The sequence below is a fragment of the Phyllostomus discolor genome, chromosome 3 (genome assembly GCF_004126475.2).
Source record: "Phyllostomus discolor isolate MPI-MPIP mPhyDis1 chromosome 3, mPhyDis1.pri.v3, whole genome shotgun sequence".
Classification (NCBI taxonomy): domain Eukaryota; kingdom Metazoa; phylum Chordata; class Mammalia; order Chiroptera; family Phyllostomidae; genus Phyllostomus; species Phyllostomus discolor.
The window spans coordinates 61,064,602-61,086,945 of NC_040905.2; the positions used below are offsets into that span (position 1 = coordinate 61,064,602).

General features: G+C 35.6%; 1 protein-coding gene across 3 annotated transcripts in view; it reads right to left on the bottom strand.

The window, feature by feature from the left end:
• Nucleotides 1–22,344, bottom strand: part of KIAA0825 (KIAA0825 ortholog) — a 397,293-nt gene that overhangs the window by 237,113 nt on the left and 137,836 nt on the right. For all 3 annotated transcript variants that reach the window (XM_036020541.1, XM_036020539.1, XM_036020540.1), the window contains 2 exons: nucleotides 20,116–20,298; nucleotides 11,259–11,369 (listed from right to left, as the gene is read on the bottom strand). In XM_036020541.1, coding sequence (XP_035876434.1) covers nucleotides 11,259–11,369; nucleotides 20,116–20,298 — 294 coding nt within the window. The remainder of the gene's footprint in view (nucleotides 1–11,258; nucleotides 11,370–20,115; nucleotides 20,299–22,344) is intronic.

Sequence of the window (22,344 nt, forward strand, 5' to 3'; positions counted from 1 at the left end):
ATTTAAAAAAAAAGACAGAAAGAAATTTTGGCCAGCCATCACCTAGAAGAATCAATGATAGGGCTGAGAGAACTTAACAGGGGTATGGGTGAATTTCCATGGTGTAAGGAGGAGGTCAAAGCAGATGCTGTCAATTTCCCCACATTCTCTTGCCATTACTACTACTTAGTTGACATTGGCCTGACTTCTGAATGTAAGAGCTCTTATTCCTCTTCCTTTCAGGAAGTACCAGAGAGTTAACACCCCAGTGCAGCTCTCAATCAATATTTATAAAAATTGCTGTATTAATATCTCAGCATCCTTGCTACTTTGGTGGGATAACACCAAGAGTTTCCCCAGAAGGTTTAAGTTCTGGTTACTCATTGGTAGTTGGCTTGATTACACTAATCTTTCTTTGCTCTCTTCCTTTGTCTCACTTGCTCACTCCAGTGTTTTCTCATCTTAGAAGATAAATTACTTGTTTTCTAATCCTTGAATCCTTGTCTCAGGGTATGCTTCTTGGGGATATCCAAGATAAGACATGAATGGAAACTAGTAGTATTTATCTCACTTAATGCATATTTCAAGATTATTGAGAAACTCGTCCAAGTTCATTTAACTAATAAATGTGGCTGCTGAATTTTGAACCCATGTCTCTCCAACTTTAGAACCCATGCTAATTCTACTACTCCAGGCTTCTATTCATTCAACCTGGTTGTTACTTGATGGGTAAGTTGTATTTTCCAGCATTGAAGATGTTTGGCTTTATTTCATCTTCTGATTGAGGACACCGTGTTTTTGACCCAAAATCAAGTTTGTGGTCTCAAGGCTTATTCCTAAATTGGAGACACATTATTCAAGGTACCTAGGGACTGATTTTGACCAGATGGTTCCTGTCAAGGATTACTGGGCCAAATTAATACCAGAGCCCATAAGGTACATGATTCAGAGAACAAAGACAAGGGCATGACTAAAGAGAAACTAAGAGTAAAAGCCCTAAAGTGGGAAAATGAGGGTGGAGGTGAAGCCCCCTCTATTACTAAACTATATCATTCTTGGCTTTCCAAAGCTGATTCTTCAAAATCTTTCTAGGAAAATAAGTAAAGACAAATCTTTAAAGCTATTTTGTCTTCTTTCTTTAAGAAAATAATTTTAGCCCCTGAGAAAAAAGCTGAGGTGGGGGGAACACAAAATATATTTTCTGCATCATTTTAACCAAGATTGTATATATTATATGTGGTTATAGCACTGGAAATTTTTATATATAGTTTAATCTCTATGATGGGTTTAACCAAGTCTCTCTGAGCTTTATAATTAAAGATGACCCAATAAACAGAAATTAGACAGGGTTCACCTGAGTGTATATACAGAGGATTTGACTTGATTGTAAATAACTTTGTTCAATAAGGTAGGTTGACACTCTTAATATGTCTCATTTTTTCAGAGTTGGTTTTATCTACATTACTTGGTGTACAACTTAGAGGGTAGACATTTAACTTATGATGACCCAATTTTCCCCAAACCATCCAAAGATATTAGTACCTACAAGTCAGAGCTTAGCTCCTTACTTTAATGTTATACAAGTTAGCATAACCCATTTCAGAAAATCTAATTTTAACTTTTAAAATAATATTACATTTCAGCTGTTTTAAACTCTGTCTGAAGTATTAATCTAGCACCTGAGACCCTGGACACTACTAAATGACTCAACCACCTCTTTTGAGGAGCAAAAGTTACATTTCTAGAGCTTTTAACTAGTATTGGTCCCTGTCTACCAGGTAATTAATACCCTGTTACAGGGAGATCAAGAAAGTTCTCCCTTAGCATCATAACTCTGGTAAGTGCAGAGACCAAATAAGAAACCAGTTCAATATTGTTTACACTTTATTACACTTGTAGTGGGTCTTTTAAAACATCTTTAGATAGTTGATAAAATCTGTAATTTTCTGAAATCTGCAACTAACACAACAGTATTGATTGATTGTTTAGTAAGAACCTATGTGCTAAGTGCCATATAGGCACATTAGTTTAGTTATTAATCATGACTGCACCATGAAAGTATCTCAGAAGTGAAGGAAATCAGGTGTTTCAAGATGAAAGAAATAGCCAGTTATACTGCATGCTGTTTTTAAGAATCAACAAGATTGTATTGAATTTATGTCTCAACTTCCTCACCAAAATATAAACAATTTCATATAGTACTGGAGAACTAAAGCTCACTTAGGCTAACTCGATTTCCAAGATCATAAAACTACATACGCCTACAAACCATGTCTGTCTAAGGCGAAAACCTTTAGTTGTCTTCTATTATCTCCCTGCTGATTCCATTGCTATATTCTTATTTACATAATACCTTTAAACCATAGTAGAAAAAGAAAAATATAAATAGATATAAACCTTAAGATATCTGGGTGCATCAAGTACCTAGTTCACTGATATTTTCACTTCTTTTAATAACTGCTCCATAGGCATGTGACCTTCATTCTGAATTTTTTTTTTTAAATCCAGCTGCTTGTCCATCCACATTCAGGAACAGCCACTTAAGAGGTTTGTGTCAAAAAACTCTCATAGCTTTCCCCCTGCCTGTTGGCTCCATGTCCAAGCTTGGCACCTCATCAGAGTACAAGCTCTTGAAGCTGTTTTCTTCACTCCTGTGGAGCAGCTGTCAGCAGTAGCTGGGAGGCCAAAGCTCTTTTTCCACCCTTCTCCCCAGATGTTCCCTCTTCAGGATCCTAGAAGCTACCTCCTCAATAAGACCATGCTTTCCAAGACTGAACTTCACCACTCAGAGCAAATGTTTGAAAAGAGCTAAAAGTCCCACTGAATATGGTAATACCTAATACAATACTACTTTGAACACATTTTTTCCTCTTTTCACTCATTAGTTCACTCAACTAATATTTGTTGGCCAATTTATATGTGGTAGGCTATAGAGACACAATAGTAAGCAAAAACCAATGGCTATTTTTATGGAATTTAGAAGAGAATATATATATAAATATATAGTTTAAATAATCATACAAATATACTTAAAGTTACAACTAAGAGAACTCTGTGCAGGAAAAGCAAAAAATGCTATTAGAAAATATAGTAATAAGAAGTGAACTAGTCTTTGGGGTTGATGAAAGGCATTCCCAAAAAAGTCACATTAGAGCTGAGATAGGAAGATAAGTTGGTATTGCCAGGTGAAGGAGGAAGAAAACATTTTAGACTTCCGCCAAAATGGAGGTATAGGTAGACATGCCTCTCCTCCTTACACAACCATAAGAAAGATCACAACAAAGCTCAAAATTAAAAATAACCAGAACTGCCAGAAAATTGAACTGTATAGAAATCCCACAACGAAGGATTTAAATAAGAAATATTCATCCAGATAGATAGGAGGGGTAGAAATGGGGAGCTGAGTTGGAGAGAATGCAGTGCGAGGCAGCAGTGGCAGTGGCTAGCAGAACAGAAAGTCCCACATTCACATGTGGCAGACAAAAACCAGGAGGGACACCTGGGAGCCCCAGGCCAGACCACATACTCAGAGTTTCAGTGCCAGGAAACAGAGCTTCATAATTTCTTGCTGTAAAAACTAGTGGGAGTTAGGGCAGTGGAAGAAACTGCTGGTCTCTCTGGAGAGTCTGTTTAAAGGGCCTGCACAGACCTAGAACATACACAACCCACCCACTCTGGGATTCAGCACTATCAGCTGGAAGGACACCAGTCGCATATGGGAAGTGGGGGAAGTAAATGGCAATGGGGTGAGAGCCAAGCAAGCAGCATTGTGCCTTCTCCAACCCCTCCCCACATATAGCACCATAAATAGGCGAAGCATGTGGCCCCACCCTGACGAATACCTAAGGCTCCACCCCTTATAACATAACAGGTACACCCAGACAGGGAATCAAAGCAGCTCTACCTAATACATGGAAATAAACACAGGGAGGCTGCCAAATTGAGGAGACAAACAAATATGACCCAAATGAAAGAACAGATCAAAACTCCAGAAAAACAACTAAGTGAAACAGAGATAGCCAATCTATCAGATGCAAGTTCAAAACACTGATGATAAGGATGTTTAGAGATCTCACTGAGTACGGCAAACATATAAGGGAAGAAATGAAGTCAACACTAAATAAAATAAAGAAAAATCCACAGGGAACCAAGAGTAAAGAGAGGGAAGCTTGGGTCCAAATGAATGATTTGGAGCATAAGGAAGAAATAAACAGTCAACAGTACAGAATGAAGAAATAAAAATTCAAAAATACAAGGAGAGAATAAGATGACTCTGGTACATCCCGAATGTGCCAATATCTGAATCATAGGGATGTCAGAAGGAGAAGAGGAACAGCAAGAAATTGAAAACTTATTTGAAAAAACAATAAAAGGAAACTTCCTTAATTTGGCAAAGGAAAAAAAGAAAAGACCCACATAACATACAGTATAAAGAAGTCAAAAGTAGCATAATACACTCAGGGAAGGCAAAAAGCATATAAATCTAAAACAGGATTACATTTAGTAAAAGCGTAATAGAAATAAAAGCAGAATAGAAATAAATATCTATAGCTTAGACTGGACTGGCCATGAAGGAGAACATCATGTTGTCACTGTAAGAAAAGATGAGCAGCTCACTCACACTGATCATGCTCATTGGGGTCAGTGTGCAGCCATGACCTACCTAGCTAAGGAAGATCTGAAAAATATTTGGAAATATTTTAAAATATGCAAGAAGATGAAAGTTTGGAAAATAATGAAAAGCTTTATAACAAATCACAGTACAGTTGACTAAGATATTATTCTGCCATGAACATTTACATGAAAGGACAGTATGGTGTCATAGGACTAACCTTGAGATTAATATTTTCTCCACATGCCTTAGTTTCATCTAATAGGAAACTCTTTACCCTTTTTAAATCAGCTCACATCGTTAGCCTATGCGATTGCTGGGAATAATGAATACAAGTACATTTTACTTACTGTTTTGAAAATACATATGCTTTCCTGAGAGCAAAGTCTTCTACACTGTTACAGGGATTCTAGGAGAACATGAAAATTCTGTTTTTCCCAATTTTTATTCTTTATAGTTTTCTCTAGTAATCCTACAGAAAAAAGTATGACCCATACAACTGTTTTTGCATTTGTAACTCTTTTTTTAAGTCATAACTTTTTATCTTCCTCCTTGTCTGTTTCTTCCTTGTAGTGTACTTTTAATTCATTATCTTAATATATTTAATACTATTAAAAGCTGACTGAGGGACTTCTGGCCAAGATGGAGGTATAGGTAGACACACTGTGCCTCCTTGAAAACCCAAAAGGACAACAACAAATTTAAAAACAAAAAACAACCAGAAATGACAGAAAATTGAACTGTATGGAAGTCTGACAACCAAGGAGTTAAAGAAGAAACACTCATCCAGACCCATAGAATGGGTGGAGACAGGCAGCTGGGGAGGAGAGGACTCATGGCAAGGTGATGGTTAGAGGACCAGGGCAGGCAAGGCAGTGGCTGGCAAAGAGCAAGACAGATCCTGCAACCCAGGGTTCCAGCAAGGGGAAATAAAGCCACAAACCTCCCATTGAAAACACTTGTGGGGGCTGAAGCAGCAGCAGGAGAAATTCCCAGCCTCACAGGAGAGTTCGTGGCAGAAACCCACAGGTTCTTAGAATGTACACAAACCCACCCATCCAGAAATCAGTACCAAAAGGACTCGATTTGATTGTGGGTAGCAGGGGAAGTGACTAAAAACTGGCAGAGAGCTGAGCAAGCAGCACTGTTCCCTCTTGGACCCCTCCCCCACATACAGCATCACAATGCAGCCACATGGGTTGCCCCACCCTGGTGAACACCTAAGGCTTTGCCCTTCACTACATAACAGGCACACCGAGACAAAAAAAACAAGAATGGCCCAAATGAAAGAACAGATCAAAGCTCCAGAAAAAATACAACTAAGCAATGAAGAGGTAGCCAACCTATCAGATGCAGAGTTCAAAGCACTGGTAATCAGGATGCTCACCGAATTGGTTGACTATGGTCTCAAATTAGAGGAAAAAATGAAGTCTATGCTAAGTGAAATAAAGGAACATGTACAGGAAACCAACAGTGATGGGAAGGAAACCAGGACTCAAATCAATGGTTTGGACCAGATGGAAGAAATAAACATTCAACCAGAACAGAAATGAAGAAACAAGAATTTAAAAAAAAAATGAGGAGAGGCTTAGGAAACTCCAGGATGTCTTTAAACATTTCAACATCCAAATCATAGGGGTGCCAGGAGGAGAAGAGAAAGAGTAAGAAATTGAAAAGTTATTTGAAAACAATGACAGAGAACTTCCCCAATATGGCAAAGGAAATAGACTTCCAGGAAGACCAGGAATCTCAGAGAGTCCCAAAGAAGTTGGACCCAAGGAGGAACACACCAAGGCACATCATAATTACATTACCCAAGATGAAAGAGAAGGAGGAATCTTAGAAGCAGCAAGAGAAAAGGAGACAGTTACCTACAAAGGAGTTCCCATAAGACTGTCAGCAAAAGAGACCTTGCAGACAAGAAAGGGCTGGAAAGAAGTATTCCAAGCCATGAAAGGCAAGGACATACATCCAAGATTGCTCTATCCAGCAAAGCGTTCATTTAGAATGGAAGGACAGATAAAGTGCTTCTCAGATAAAGTCAAGTTAAAGGAGTTCATCATCACCAAGCCCTTATTTTATGAAATGTTAAAGGGACTTACCTAAGAAAAAGATCACAACTATGAACAGTAAAATGGCAACAAACTCACAGTAATTAACAACCTAACCTAAAACAAAAACAAAAATTAACCAAGCAAGCAACTAGAACAGGAGCCGAACCACAGAAATGGAGATCACATGGAGGGTCATCAGCGGGGGAGTGGGAGGGGGAGGGAGGGGGAAAAGGTACAGAGACTAAGTAGCATAAATGGTAGGTACAAAATAGACGGGGGTGGGGGCGGGGCTTAAGACTAGTATAGGAAATGTAGAAGCCAAAGAACTTATATGTATGACCCATGAACATGAACTAAAGCGGGTGAATGCAGGTGGGAGAGAGTGTGCAGGGCAGAGGGGAATAAAGGTGGAGCGGGGGCAGGGAATGGGACAACTGTAAGAGCATAATCAATAGAATAAGTTTAAAAAATAAAAGCTGACTGAAATTCTTTCTGAAACAATAAACAGGTAGAAATAAATAAGCAAATAGATAAATAAGTTACTAAGATCCTCCATAATATTAAATAATTCAGTTACTGCTCCTCTAAGCCTCCAGTTAAAAAAAAAAAAAAAAAGAGGCCCAATATATTTTTAGTTTGTCTTCATCTGACACACGTATTTTCCTGAACAGTTAATTTTAGTTGCCCAGGTGAGAAATAAAATTTGGGGGAATAATTTAGGGATAAAAGACACATTGAAACAGCTGACACATGTGAGAGAAATAGATGGAAAAGTGGAGATTTTTAAGGTCATATGATGGTGGTCTAGGAATTCCCATTGCAATGTCTGACAAATGCAAATCAATAACTTGAGTTAATGGGAAATTACTTTTATTACTGTCCTGGGTTCCTCTGACATACCACTGCTCTGAACATGTTGAATCATAAATTGCATGGGCCATGTCTTTTTAAGCAGATTGTATAGACCTGCTAGACAACAATTGGCATAAACTATGCACTCAGTGTAGGATGTAATCATGCTGTACCTTACATGGAGAATTTAGAATGGCAAAGGATAGACAAAAGTATTCCAGGTGAAAAAAACTACATAAATGAAAGGCCTGGAGCTAATAATAACCATTAAATAAAAGTTAAAGAAATGAAATAACTGTGTCTCAAAGGCAAGCAAGGAGAGCAACAGCTGGAGCACAGAAAACTCTTGTATGTTCCAGGAAATAAGCCAGGATAAGACAATGTGGGTAAAACAGTAGCAGGAGACTGATAGAATGAAGACAGTATCTTAAAAATGCCAAATAAGAGTACAATGGACTGAAGTTGTTACAATGGGTTCAAGAGAAAAGATGGTTCTAAGAGAACGTTGAAGGAAAAATCAGCCGAACAGGATGACATTCTAGGAACAGGAAAAGAGGCAGCTCAACACGGAAACCATACTCAAGTTTTCACCATCAAAGTATGGAAGAATGATGACACTCCTAAGAGAAAAGACAACATACATGAAGATGGGGGAAGAGTGGAAGGAAAAATTAGTTAAGGACATCATATTGGGTTTCCAGTGATACAGTGGGTCATTTAAAAAATATGGACAGTTGGACAAACAATGTTGGGGTAAAGGCAAGTGCTCGGAGCTAGAAATAATCTGTATGGAGGCTATACATTAAGCCATGTGAACAGAGCAATGAAACTGTTTTTTTTTTTTTTTACTTTTAAAAAGCTTTTGTCTTATTAAAATGAATTTTTTGTTATAAAAATTTGGGAAATATGGAGAACTACCCAGATAAAAAATTAAAATTGTTCACAATCTTACCATACAAATATAAAAACTATTCAGTCTCTAGTATATATTCTCTCAATGTTTGTTTTTATACATACATTTTTAATGCTATATGCATAGTAGCAGGGCTCAATACTTCTCAATTGTATCCTACATTTCAAAAAATGTTCACCCTCTGGGATATAGGAGTTCTCTCATCCTGCAAGCTTGGGGAGTCAGCATTCTAGATCCCTCCCTTGGAGGTAAACACTATACATTAGTATAATAGAAACCCTGCAAAGCTGAAACATAAAAAGGACTGTACATAATGGATAACTAACAATCTTAGGTTTTTCACAAACACCTGTTAACATCCTTGAGCTGCTTCCCCTTTGAAAAGTGGATGTGTATTTGTCAGGAGCTTGAACTTTGAAAGGGAACAAACCTAGGTGTAGAGTCTGCCTCCCAGCTTTGTTCTCTTCTTACAACTTCATGCTCCACAAAGGGGCACTCAAGTGCTTACCTTACAGACTGGTGTGAGGTCTGAGAGGGATAACATAACTGAAGCACTTGGCATGTCTAGTATGCAGTTCACTGTAAAAACTGGACCTGTAGATCCCCCTAAACTATAAATCATAATTATTTGTGATTAAAATATTTCTTATATCAACCTTTTTAATGGCTTCACATTAGTCAACCCTATGGCTAACCCATAGCTTATTTGTCTAATTCCATATTGTGGGAGATTTATTTCCATTTTTTCCTTTCACAAATAATGCTTCCATGAACATCCTTATATATAAAACTTTTCAACAGTTCTGATTACTTCTTTATGATTGATTTCTGGAAATGGAATTGCCGAATAAAGGGGCACAAATATTTTTAAGGCTTTTGATACAGCTCATAAAATACCCTTCAGAAAGCTTATATCAAATTGCATTTCTTCTGTGAGCTCACTAGCCACCCCATGTTTTAATCTTTCTGTTAGGATAATACTGGAGATTGGTTGCTACACAGAGCAAAAAGAAAGAAAAGTCTTACTACATTTATGCTTGCCTTCAGTATAGAGGAGAGGAAGAACTTTCTTACAAGATGTAACTATTTGAAAGATAGACAAGCCATTTCTATGCTCACTTCTCAGGCCTCTAGTTGGGCTGAACAGGGCAAGCCTGCAGGTTGAAGTCTTACAGAGTGATACATAAAGGACCATATAACTCCAATGGTTAAGGTTAAGATAAGCAGATAATACAGATGAATCAAAGTTATCCGAAAATAACAGGGAAAACAAATGTGTTTAGAAGTTTGGGAACTCATCAAAAGGACCAGTTGCTTGCTTAACTCACACTATAAAATATCTAGTTGCTTAATTTGTTACTTTGCCAATAATGAGTATTAAAAAGTTAGCTATTTAATTCTCAATGATGTAAGTGTATATTTACATGCCAGGGGACAGAGTATTGAGGGTATTCCAGCTCCAGAAATCAGTCATAAGGAATTAATCAGAGATGTGAAAAGTTTCATATATAAGTGGAGTAACAACAGTACATTAGGGTCTTTGCAGGTAGGGTCTATATCTCCTTGATCTTGGAGTCTCCATTACCTATATAATAGGAAAATAACAGGTAAATCATATAGAGACTTTGTGTATGAGGTTCTCAACCTTCTATTAATGTGTAGGACTCTTGCTCCTCAAGAACAAGAGAGAAATACATTCAGTCAGTTTAGATGGTGAAATCACAGTGTATTTCCAAGATGAATTGAGAATCGAGAGTGTATGGGGACTCTTTGTGAGTCCCCCAGCATAGATGGACCTAGAGAACATTGTGCTAAGTGAAATGAGCCAGGCAGAGAAAGACAAATACCATAGGATTTCACTCATATGTGGAATCTAGTGAACAAACTGAACTAACAAGCAAAATAGTGACAGACTCTCAGATGGAAAGCAGGCTGGTAGCTGTAGGGGGGAAGAGGGACTGAGCAAAAAAGAAAAAAGAAAACTCTTGGACACTGACAACAGTGTGGTGATTGTAGAGGGGAGGGGAGGTAGAGGGAGGTAGAGGAGGGTATCAGGAGGATAAATGGTGATGGACGGAAACTTGGAGTGGTGAACACAAAATACAGTGTACAGATGATGTGTTGTGGAATTGTACACCTGAAACCTGTATAATTTTGTTAACTAGTGTCACCCCAATAAATTCAATAAAAAGGAAAAAAGAATTGTTGTGGATTAACAGTATCTTCTTTAGTTATACATAACATAGTTATTCACAGATACCAAGAAAAGATACTTCCTAATGATATATTTAGCAAAGAATCAAACTGACTTTCCACATAATGCCACAAAATGTCATCAGATTACTCTAGAAGTACATTTCACACTTTAAATGATTTTTCCTATATTTAAAAACTGTTAATTAGATAATAAAAGTGAATTACCTTATTCATAATTTTAAAAGTTACTCCTCATTCAACTTTCACTAAGGTTCTGAGTTAGTTACATGAATTAATACGTTTGCTGTCTTTTTGATAATTAGTTGGAGAACTGCCAAATCCCCAGTCATGGGTCAAGAAGGATGACTTTTTAAGTGACTAGGCAATTCTCTAAAATAGAACTAAATTCCCCAAATTACCATTTTCCCACTATATCAGCAAAGCTATGAATTAGTAGAATAATTATAAGGACTCTATCTTGGATTCTTGAGCTAAAAAAAAAGAGATAAACAATACTTTTTACTTACCTGTGTCTTATACAACATTGTAAGTTCTTTTGGTAAGATGCATTTACCTCCATGGATAAAAGTTTCTATTAAACTTTAAAAAGAATTATAGAATTATAGATAATATAGCATTTAGAGGTTCTCACCTGAGTAAAGAAGGGTAGAAATGTGATATGCAAGAAGACCAATGTAATGGTTGCCTGAAAAACGGCTTTAAGGAATCTGAAGCAGAATCATCTATGCCATGCTGAAAAGTCCTAGGGAAATAAAAAGAATTATTTCAGAATATTTAGGGAACATTAACTATGAAGACCATCAACACTTTATTTTTACTTAGTATTCAAAGATAATGGTTTTTTTTGTATTGTGTTAGAATGGACAATGCACCCATGTCATCCACTTAATAGGTGATTTGGAGGCTTCTGTATCACAATCCATACCCTTGGAAAGGTTTTGACAATATCACTATCATTGAATTTGTTAAAACATCTCACATTATAAAATTCATCAAAAAGATGTATAAATCATAGTACAATGAGTATCACTTATCCCTCCTTCCTTAGCCTGGATCCAATATTAATCTTTTGTCATATTTGCTTAATGTAAAAATGTTTAGCATAAAGGTACCTCTTTTAACTCTTTAAAGTGATTTATAAAACCTAAACAATTAATTATAATTTGGTATTCTCCTAAAGTCCCACAGAGAGTTTGTAAAGAAGAATTTAACTGCAAAATATATTACTATGATTTTAAAATTAGATCAATTTGGCCAGAATATCTGGTCTGCAACTATCTCTGGAGAAGTGAGTGTAACATTTTTCCAGATTGGCCCAAATTCAGCAATAAATCTTGAGTTAAAAAGAAAGTATTTGTCACATAAAATCTTTAGTAGAGAGCTTGGTTAATAAAAATTTTATAATAACAAGAGACTGTATTTGCCTACATGGAGTTAAGAATGACAATTGGGCCACTTCAGAACTGGAAGTGTTTGGAGTGGTGCTACTTCGCTTTATATAAAGAAGAGGAGCAATTGCATCTTTCAGATAATATGTAGACAGAATTCCACTTGAAAACCCACCCCTTATTGTCATTTCACATCCTACTTCTTGTATCCTTGCATTTTCTAAATTTGACCTCTCATCCTATTTGTCTTGCCAAGTAAAACACCTTCTAATTAAATATACTTAGACAATTTTTAGACTTAATTTATCATCTCTTTGAAAGCCATTTTTCCTCACTAATTTCCAGAATAGAACAAAATTCCTTAAGCAGGTTTCAAAATCAGGCTATATCCATTCCATGCATTCCACTGTGTGACCTTCACAGGTAAACAGAAGCTAGGTCAGGGTAACAGAAGATATTTTCTAGGGAGTCTGGACTTTGTACAGCAATGAGCGATCACTGAAGAGCTTATAGCCGGGGAGTGATATTACCAATTTCACCTTTTAGAAAAATCCCTTGAGCACTAGTCAGGAGAATAGACTGGACCCAGGCTGGAGGAAGGAAGATACTGAAGGTGAAATTGTGGTAGACTAGGCAGAAGAGGACAAGGTCCTGTAGTAAGAAACAAAGGAGATAGTGAATAGGAAACAAATATGAAATTAAATTAAATTAATAGAGTGAAAAATGTTCATATCCTAATGACATGTGGTTGGAGATGGCATGAGGGGAAGTCAGAAGGGAGAAGAATTAAGGGAAAAGGAGATGCCTAAGATGAGTTGCAGGTATTTTACTTCAGTTTTAGATATGTTTGAGGGAGTTGTGGAGAGTTGAAGCACATCCAAAAAGAGGCATGCAATAGGAATTTGGATTTATAAATCTAGCATATACAAGAGACATCCGGGTTGAATATATTTGTGTGGAAGTCATTAGCACAATACTGAAACTATGGGAACAGGTGACTCACCCCCCCCCAAAAAAGCGTAAAGTGAAAAGATGGTCAAGAAAAGAACTCCGGAATACATTAATATTTAAAGGGCAAGATGAGAAAAAGCACCACTCAAACGAAGCCAAGAAAGAGTAATCAGGGAAGTCGTCAAAGACCCAGGAGACAGTGATGTTAGGGGAGCCAAAGGAAAAGAAATGGCTAATCGTGTCGAGAGTAGAGAGTGAGGAAATGGAGAAACAAAAATTGGAGTGAGGGATTGGGTATGCAAGGATGACCTGACCCAGGTTGTTTGTTTAGCAAGATGAGGGCAATTGCAGTGATGCAATTATATTAAAAGTCTAAATGATGAGTGTATTGAGTAAATGATAGGCATAAAAAGGGAGACAATGAGCACAAACTATGTTTTGAAGGGAAAAACAGCAGTAAATAAGGAATAAATTTTAATACAGGAGAGGCTTTGGGGTAAGAACCAGGAGCTAGAAGGAATATTCTACATTGTGAGTAGGATGTGAATGTGGTCAGAGTAGGAAAAGATTCACTTTGGATGGTAAGAGATATATTGATCATCTATCAAAGCATATAGAGGTGAATTGGGATTGAGATAATTCATACGAATGGAAATGAGAAGTTAAAGTACATTCATGACGGTCGGGTTCTCTCAGAGAAGGACAGGGACAAGGCCATCTGCTAACAAATAGTGGGATGGGGGGATGGAAGTGGGGTCAGCCGAAGTAAAGGATGGAAGAGGAAGCTACTCAGAGATTGAACAAGGTGGGATTGTCAAAAGGTATAAAAGGACAGCTCAGTGATTTTTGCCAACAGTGTTCCAGGATGTAGGTAGAGAGGCCAAGAAAGAAAGGATGCAGAGAAGGAACATGTAATAGCAAGGGGGCTAGGAAGAGGAGAGGTCTGGAATAACACGAAAGGAGATGCAGCAAGTGGTCTGCAAAGAAAGGTAGTCTCAAAGGGAGTGACAGACTGAGGGAAAGGAATGGGACAAGAGATGGGGGGAGCTTAAAAGAGAGCAGGCCTGGAGACTGTGGCCTCACAGTCTCTGCTTACTTGTCTGCCTACCTCTTCAGGCCTTTGCTTTCACTCCCATGTGTCCAATTATCTGGGAGACACCTCATTTCTCTAAGAATATATACTTTTCCCAGAATGCTCTCTCTGTCATGTTCAGGTAGTCCTAAAGGTTGTTTAGAGGCAGTACATAGGCACATGCAGAAACCATGGAGCCAGACAGCCTGGGTTTGTTTTTTGAGTGTGCTTTTTATTAGATGTGTAATTTGTTTTTCAACTTATTTAGCTACAGTTTTCTCATTTATAAAATGGGGATAATAATAATAATATTAACCTCACAGGCTCAGTGGGATGATTGAGATAACTCGCATATAAAGGATTTAGCAAAGTACCTTATATATAATAAGGGCTCAGCATATATAAGGTATTATCGGTGTGATGACAGTTGTTAATACTCCTTAAGGTCTATGACCATCTCAAAACTGACATGAAATTCTTAAAAGTCTAAATGATTGCCTAGTTACAGTTTTATCATCAAGATTAGAAAAAATAATGGAGGATCTAATAATAATGGAATGGTTATTGGTGCCAAAATTTCTTAGACTACAAACCATTGGCAATATAACACTTCCCAGAACATTTCTGCCAGTACCTAACCTCTTTTACTCCACTAATGGTTTCTCAGTCGTACTGGTAATAGTAAGGTTATTTGGCTATACGAAATGTTATGGCAGATGTTTATGGTCTCATAGGGGGTGGGATCTGTATGAGCATTTAATTCCACAGCAAGATCCCAAATTAGTTTCATTATTCTGGAGAGTATAACAGGGTGAAAATTGGCCCACAAGCCTCAGTGGGGGAATGAAATGATGAGCTAGCTATTAGATAACCTCTAATGATGTTTTGGTATGCAGCTAAAATAGAGGATGCTCTAAATAATTCATAGTGGAGAGTAAAACACAATTGTATGAGCCACAGAATTATATTTTCTACCAGACAAAAGAATTTTGATATCACAAATTTAATAGTCCTTTAAAAAATAAGTGATTGTCTATAGGTTGAAACAGAATACATTTATTCACATTCCCAAATTAGCATACTGTAAAGATGGCTTTGTTAAGGGAGAAAAATGATTTTGCCTTTGCCCTTCTTCCAACATTAACTGACCCTTGCCCATTTCCTATCATTAATACTGCCCCGGGCTCATCCCACCTCACCACTTGAGCACTGTACCTCAGACTCAGTCTGTTGGTTCTCTGATCTACAATGATGCTAACTTCCTTCCTTTTTGCATTAAGAAATCTGATTGATTCCTTGAGCTTATGTAGCCAATTGCTAGAATGAAATAAATCCAATGCACATAAAAAGTGAGAATAAGTGATAAGCAAAAGAGCTGGCTAGGTTTTATGCTGCTCTTGTGCCACCCTGCTTTTGGCTGCCCTCCCAGGAGAACTGTGTCTCAATATATCATGCTAATAAAATAAACCTCCAAGATGGAAACAAGGAAGCCCAAGGGTCAGGTCGGATGTCTTGCATCATCTGTGCCTACCACTCTGCCCGAGCCATTCAGAGGTGCTCAATAAATAAAAACATCAAGGAGTAGAATTAGTTTGAAAATGAACTATTGAGAGAGCCCTGGAACAGTTCAGATTACCGAGGACACGTGAGCCAAACTCAATCTACTTTACCATTTTAGACATAATATTAAGTCACTGCTTTGCTTTCATAAACCAGTGTTACCCCTGGGATTATAAGTAGTTGCCTAAATTTCATTAAGTGAGAGAAATCAAGGTATACTTGGAGTAAAATATAGTTCCCCACATTTCTCTCACCAACCCCCCCCCCACCCTGGCTTGTGTTTCTCACAATGAAAATAACTCTTTGAGGTTAGAAAATGACAATTTAAAATTAGAAAATGACTAGCACAATGCTTGGCCTGTAGTCAGCCAGAGTAAAGGTCAACCATAGTAAATAAGTATGAATAAAGGTATTGTCAGCACCTGCTTAGTGGAAAAGAGGGTGAATTTGGGGGGCCATCTGTGAAGAGCAATCTTAGCTGGTAAAGAGCTAATGGGCAGGTTGAGAATAGAACATATGGTAGAAAGGCAGAATAAGACTTGACCCCTGAGAATAGAGCAGAAACCAGCTAGTCAAAGATTCAGGACACAAGCCTTCTCAAAAGTTAATTCTTAGCCTTTTACCAGTGTTTTTACCCTGTTAAAACCACACATAAAGATGTTCAACTTTGTTGGTTTTTTGGTTTTTAATAGAAATTTCCTCTTAAAATAATGTTTAGAGGGAAGGGGAACAAAGGTAGTCATTTAATCAACACAAAATGCCAAACAGGAAATTTTACTCTCTGGATTATTTTGTATTCTGCAAGACACTTTTAAAAAATATTTAAAATTTTTATTTCCATTCAGCCTTTATTCATTTTAATAGCTTATTGAGAGATATAATCCACATACCACAAAATTGACCCATTTCAAGTGTACAACTAAATGGATTCTAATATATTAAGAGTTGTGTAGTCTCCACCTCTGTCTAAATTTATAACATTATCCTCAAAAGAAATCCTGTACCCATTAGCAGGTACTAACTATTCTCCCTTTCTCTTAGCCCCTGGGCAACCACTAGTCATCTTTCTGTTTCTATGAATTTGCCTGTTCCAGACATTTCTAGTAAATAGAATCATATACTTTGTGTCCTCTTATGTCTGTTTTTTTCACTGTGCGTATTTTTGAGGTTCTCCCCTGTTGTGGCATCTATCAGTACTTCACTTCTTATTATTGCTGGATACTATTCTGCTGCAATGGTACGCCGTGTTTTGTTGACCCATTCATCAGCTGACAGACATTTGGGTTCTCTCCATGTTGTGCTATTACAAAAAATGTTGCTATTAGCATTTGTGTACAAATCTTTGTGTGGACGCATGTTTTCATTTCTTTTTGGTGTAAACCTAAAGTAAAATTGCTGCGACATATGATCAAATGCTTAACATTTTACTTATGCATATTCTATGCTTATCATTTTGATGAACTACCTGTTTTCCAAAGTTTGCCAGACATTCTGGAGATATAAAAAACAAAGTTTTAGAGCAACATATTCTGTTTTGTGGGGTCAGTGAAATAGTTTTTAAAAATATATAACAAGCTAAGAAGACCATAACTTCAAAAGACCTAGCATGAGTTTGAAACTAGAGACACAACAATAAATACCTTGGAATTTAGTGATGCAAAAGCCAAGTGAGTGACACCAGTGAACCCCAAAATAGGTCTGCTGTTCTTGGTTTAGTGACCTACATTCTGACCTATTTCTGATGACTTCGGCCTTTGCCTCTCATGTTGTACATATATTCTTTCATGTTATTAAAAGTTAAAACATTGGGGATAGTCACCTTTCATAAAGTTTCCACTTTAAGGAGTTTTTATATGATACATTAAAACATTTTTAGTTTTATCATTAAAAATTTTATCAGACTTTTAAAAATTATTAAGGACAGATATTTCTTTCCTCTCACTCACTGCTATATCCTTGTGCTTAATCATAGGGGGCAAGGAGGCAACAACATTTGTTGAATTGAAACTAAATTGCTTTTACTGAAAATTCTAAGAATTAATTTTGAATTTGCTCCACACAAACTAAAATTAACACTCTATACAAGAAAAATGTAACATGGAACCACTCTGTGGGTGTGTGTGTGAATGCACACTGACTATGCTTCTGAACGTGCAGTGTAATGCCTTTATGACAGAACAAGTGATGAGCACTTTGGAAAATACATGGTGAATATTTCATGTTTCAGTGGGTCTCTTTCCCTAGAGAGCAAACCTAAAGTACTCCTTTTACAACATTCTCAAAGAAACCTTCAGAAGAGACTTAAAAAAAACACATGTTTTTGCAAACAGACTTTATGCTTCCTGAAAAGATTTTTAAAATCATGCATTCCAGCCCTGGGATTGAGCAGTCCTGTGCTAAGCTCAGAAAGGAAAATACATTCAGTTTATTTGTCAGAACTACTTGGAGTAAAGGAAGTCACCTCCTAAAAGGCTTATCACATAGAGTGACAAATGTCACATATAGTTTATTAAAAAAAAATCAATACAATCCATAGCTGTTTCTTTCTTTTGCTGTGAAATAGAAATACAGTTGTTTTCTAAAACACTAATATGACAATTTCATACCCTGTCTATGAAAGGAAGCTAAATAAGTCAATAGGGTTCTTGCAATGCATGTACATTTTTTCCTAATTGGTGAGAACATACTGACCTGTAGATTTCTTTGCCAATACAAAGCAAAATACATGTCAAAGATTAGATGTATACTCTTAGAAAACCATCATAAAAGTAAAATCAACATGAATGTATAAAATTTGTGAAAAATTTTTTTGAAGTGAGAATAATTTTAAAAGAATTAAAGCATATCTAGATTTGTATTCATGCTTCAAAGCAATATAGCTATCTGTTCTATATTAAGAATAACCAGAGGCAGTACATGATGTAAAATATTCTATAATCCTGTTTAAAATTAGCAATTTAAATTTGTTAAATGAGGTTACACTGCAATATCTAATGTACAAATGACAGAGACTTAAGTGCTTGCATATTTAAAAATGTATTAAAAGGCTATAAGTTAACAATAATGAATGTATAATACATTATTACTATTAAAATATGCAATCTTTCATAATAATTTATTTGTTTTACAAATGCATTGGGGGTTAAAAATTTTCTATTCATCTGTGACCAACCATGAAATTCAATATTGCTCACCATGACCAATCCATGAAATTTGTCAACTTTGTTCCTGATTTTCACAGGGACTTACTCTTAGATGAAATGACCCATTGAACTAAGAGCACAACAATTTTTTCATCTATGGTAAATCAGTTTAGTTTACTAGGATTTACTATGGGCTTCAGACCTTAAGCTTATGATTGTGAATGATTATGTACTTAATCCCAAACTTCTAGCAATTTACCTCACTGTTTCTCCCCCTTTCTGAAAGAATTCTCCATTTCTAAAATTAGTTTTCAACACAGGGTTGCCAGAAGGAACAATCTGTAAACAATGGGTTAGTTGAAAGTCAAATAGTGGGTGAAAATTATGGGGAAACTGGAATCAAAGTTGTTAATTACTCTAAGAATTTCTAAACCAACAACCTCAAAATTTTCTGAAAATCAGGGTTTATATATTGCCTTTACCAGAGTATTAAGAAAGGAATACTTTACCTCATTTATCTTAAGAAATAGAAATACTGTATGTCTAATTTTTACTATTCATGAAGTAAGAGCATGCAATTATCTAGTCTTTCAAGATAAAGTGACTATTTTGGAAGAGAGCTTAAACAAAATTATATTACTATTTTATTATAAGTCTACTCCAACCTTTTTTATATTACAAATTTGAATTAAATAAACCACAAATGAACCAAAAAAGTTCAGAAATTTTAATTTCCCTAAATCTTATTTATTAAGAAAGCTACATTGCCATTTTAAAAATGTAATTGCTTAGTTCTATTTCTACTTGTCATTACTAGCTCAGACACCAAAGCCAAACACTGAAAACACAAATCCATGGTAGATTAATTGCCAGTGTGGAACCATTAGGTCTCTTCCAGATTTGGACATATTTTAGAACTGTTTTTCAATTTTAGTTTTTTATTAGAGCAAGTCATTTTACATAAAATTAGAAAACAAAAAATATTTTTAAGAAAGCAAAAAAGCATTACATATGATTTTATTTTTCACAATTTCAAACTATGACTAAAATAACCAACCAACTAATATAATTTGATCATTTAAATAACTCAAATAGTAAAGCCCAAAGTGGTACTGTTTGTATTGCAGCCTTATTAACTAAATAGAATTGATGAATAGAGATACATTATTAGGACCTAATTAGTTTGAGCATAAAGAAACCCCTACTGCTTAGCATTTGTTTTATGAAATGGTCTAATTCATGGTATCAGAAATGCACCTCAAAAATTTCCATGTACTACTATACACACTTCAGTAAGGGTATGAAAATAACTTTGTTAAATCACATTATGTTATAAATGATAATAGCTAAAAAGAAAATATATTTAATACTTACTGATATAATTCAGTTAATGGAGAAGTCAAAATGACTAACGTTGTCAACAGGTTATTACAATGGGTATGGATTTTAAAAATTTTATCATCTATATATTCATGAGGATTCAAAAGTTTCTGTACAGATGTGCAAACTGACCATAACATGTTCTCAGTGCATATTAAAATTGTTGTGATATCAAGTCTATTAGAAAGAAAAAGAAAAAAATTATGTTAACAAAATTGCTTCTCTACTTGGTATATACACTATCATCTCTATTTCTTATATTAAACATATGTAATTTGGTTAGATACCAGGGTTTCAGAGATGAAAGACAGAATGAATCAAAATTAGGTTTTGAGTTTCCAGGTGTTAGGTGACTCATAATACTATTACTTTTAGGAATTGTGAGGTCTATAACAGTGAAGTAGTTCAGGAGTGCTTTAAATATATATATATGTAATTATTATATAAATATATTTATATAAATATATGTAATTATTAGAATATTGTTCAAGAAGTTTAAGATACTTTCCTTGAAATACATCCAGTAAAAGAAAAGCCAGATTAAAAGAAAATCTGCTATAACTCACATGGTAAATAAAAATTTGATAGAACAATTGTGCTTATCCAAGTACAAACTGTCAAAAGAAAGTCACCCAGGTGGGTCACATGTTCTCCAAGCAAGTGGGAGATAAGAAAAAATGACATCAGAAGCACTAATGTATCGGGTTGGCCAAAAGGTCCATATGTTTTTTTTTTCCATAAAATAAAAGACACATTTTTCATTTTCACCAGTAACTTTATTGATTTGGATATTTTGAGTCTGTCCCTATCTCCCACTATTGACTTCTAGTGGGAAGAGGCCAGGGGTACTGCTAAACATCTTCCAAAGCATAAGACAGACCCACAGCAAAGAATTATTTGGCTAGCCCTGGCTGGTATGGCTCAGTGGATTGAATGCTGGCTTGTGAAACAAAGGTTGGTGGTTTGATTCCCAGTCAGGACACATGCCTAGGTTGTAGGCCAGGTCCCCAGTGAGGCAGGTGGGGAGGCGTGAGAGGCAACCACACATGGATGTTTCTCTTCTGCTCTTTCTCCCTCTCTAAAAATAAATAAATAAAATCTTTAAAAAATAAAAAGAATTATTTGGCCAAAATGTCAAAATACCAAAAATCTTTGCAAACCACTTTTAACATGTTCAATCAGTCACAGCACCTTCTCCATACACTTCATAAATCTTTTTTTGTGTTTCGGTTGCATTTTTATCTTTCTTGAAATAATAAAGCATAATACACTAAAAATGTTGCATATCTTCTTCAATCTTCAATATTAAAATAGCTATACAAAAATTCACCAATTTTGATAAGTATTTTTTAAATGCATACTGATATAACAGCTGCCACAATACAATCTAACAAAATTGTTTCAAAGGAAGTTAAAGACAACTAAGGACTGCTAGAGCCATCCATCATACAGAAAACAACTAAACGAACTTTTTGGCTCACCCAATAGAAGCCTATAGTTTCAGAAATTTCTAATACTAAAAAAATTTTTTAAATATGTTAAATTATTTATCTTATTCAGAAATTCAATCTTGTTTCTATCTTTATTGAGCTATAATTGGGACCCAAAGATCTGTTTAAAGGTTATTTTGGTACACAATTAAATTTCACAAACCATAGTTAATTTCCTCTTTTTCTTTTCTGTTTATTCAGTATTGAAGAAATAGAAAATGAAAATTTTGAAACTATATGAAGGAAAATAACTATAAGAATCTTTTAAAATGATATTTTTGCTTCAATTTTATTATATGTACAATAAATTTATACATATAGTAATAATATATCACATATTATATATAAATCATATATACAGTTGTGGTTTCTTGACAGTTGGAGGCTACTGGAATACTAACAGCATCAATAATCACCTGTAGGAAGGTTAATTGTAGTTTGCATCTACTTACTTTCATTGCTGATTAAACAATTACAAATCCAAGTTATGTGTATATACACCTATGCAAATGCATAATCAGACACACATATAAGTGAATAATCTGATTTCCATGTGAATGGTAGTTTAGAATTAAACATAGAAGTAAAAATATTTATTTTACTTAGAAAAACTAGAAGAAATACCTCTAGCTCTGCTTGGCTTTATTATGTAACCACACAGAAAATAAAAAATGAAAGTCTCTATAATACAGTTATTTAATTAAATATGCTACCTATTTCATGAGCTAACAGT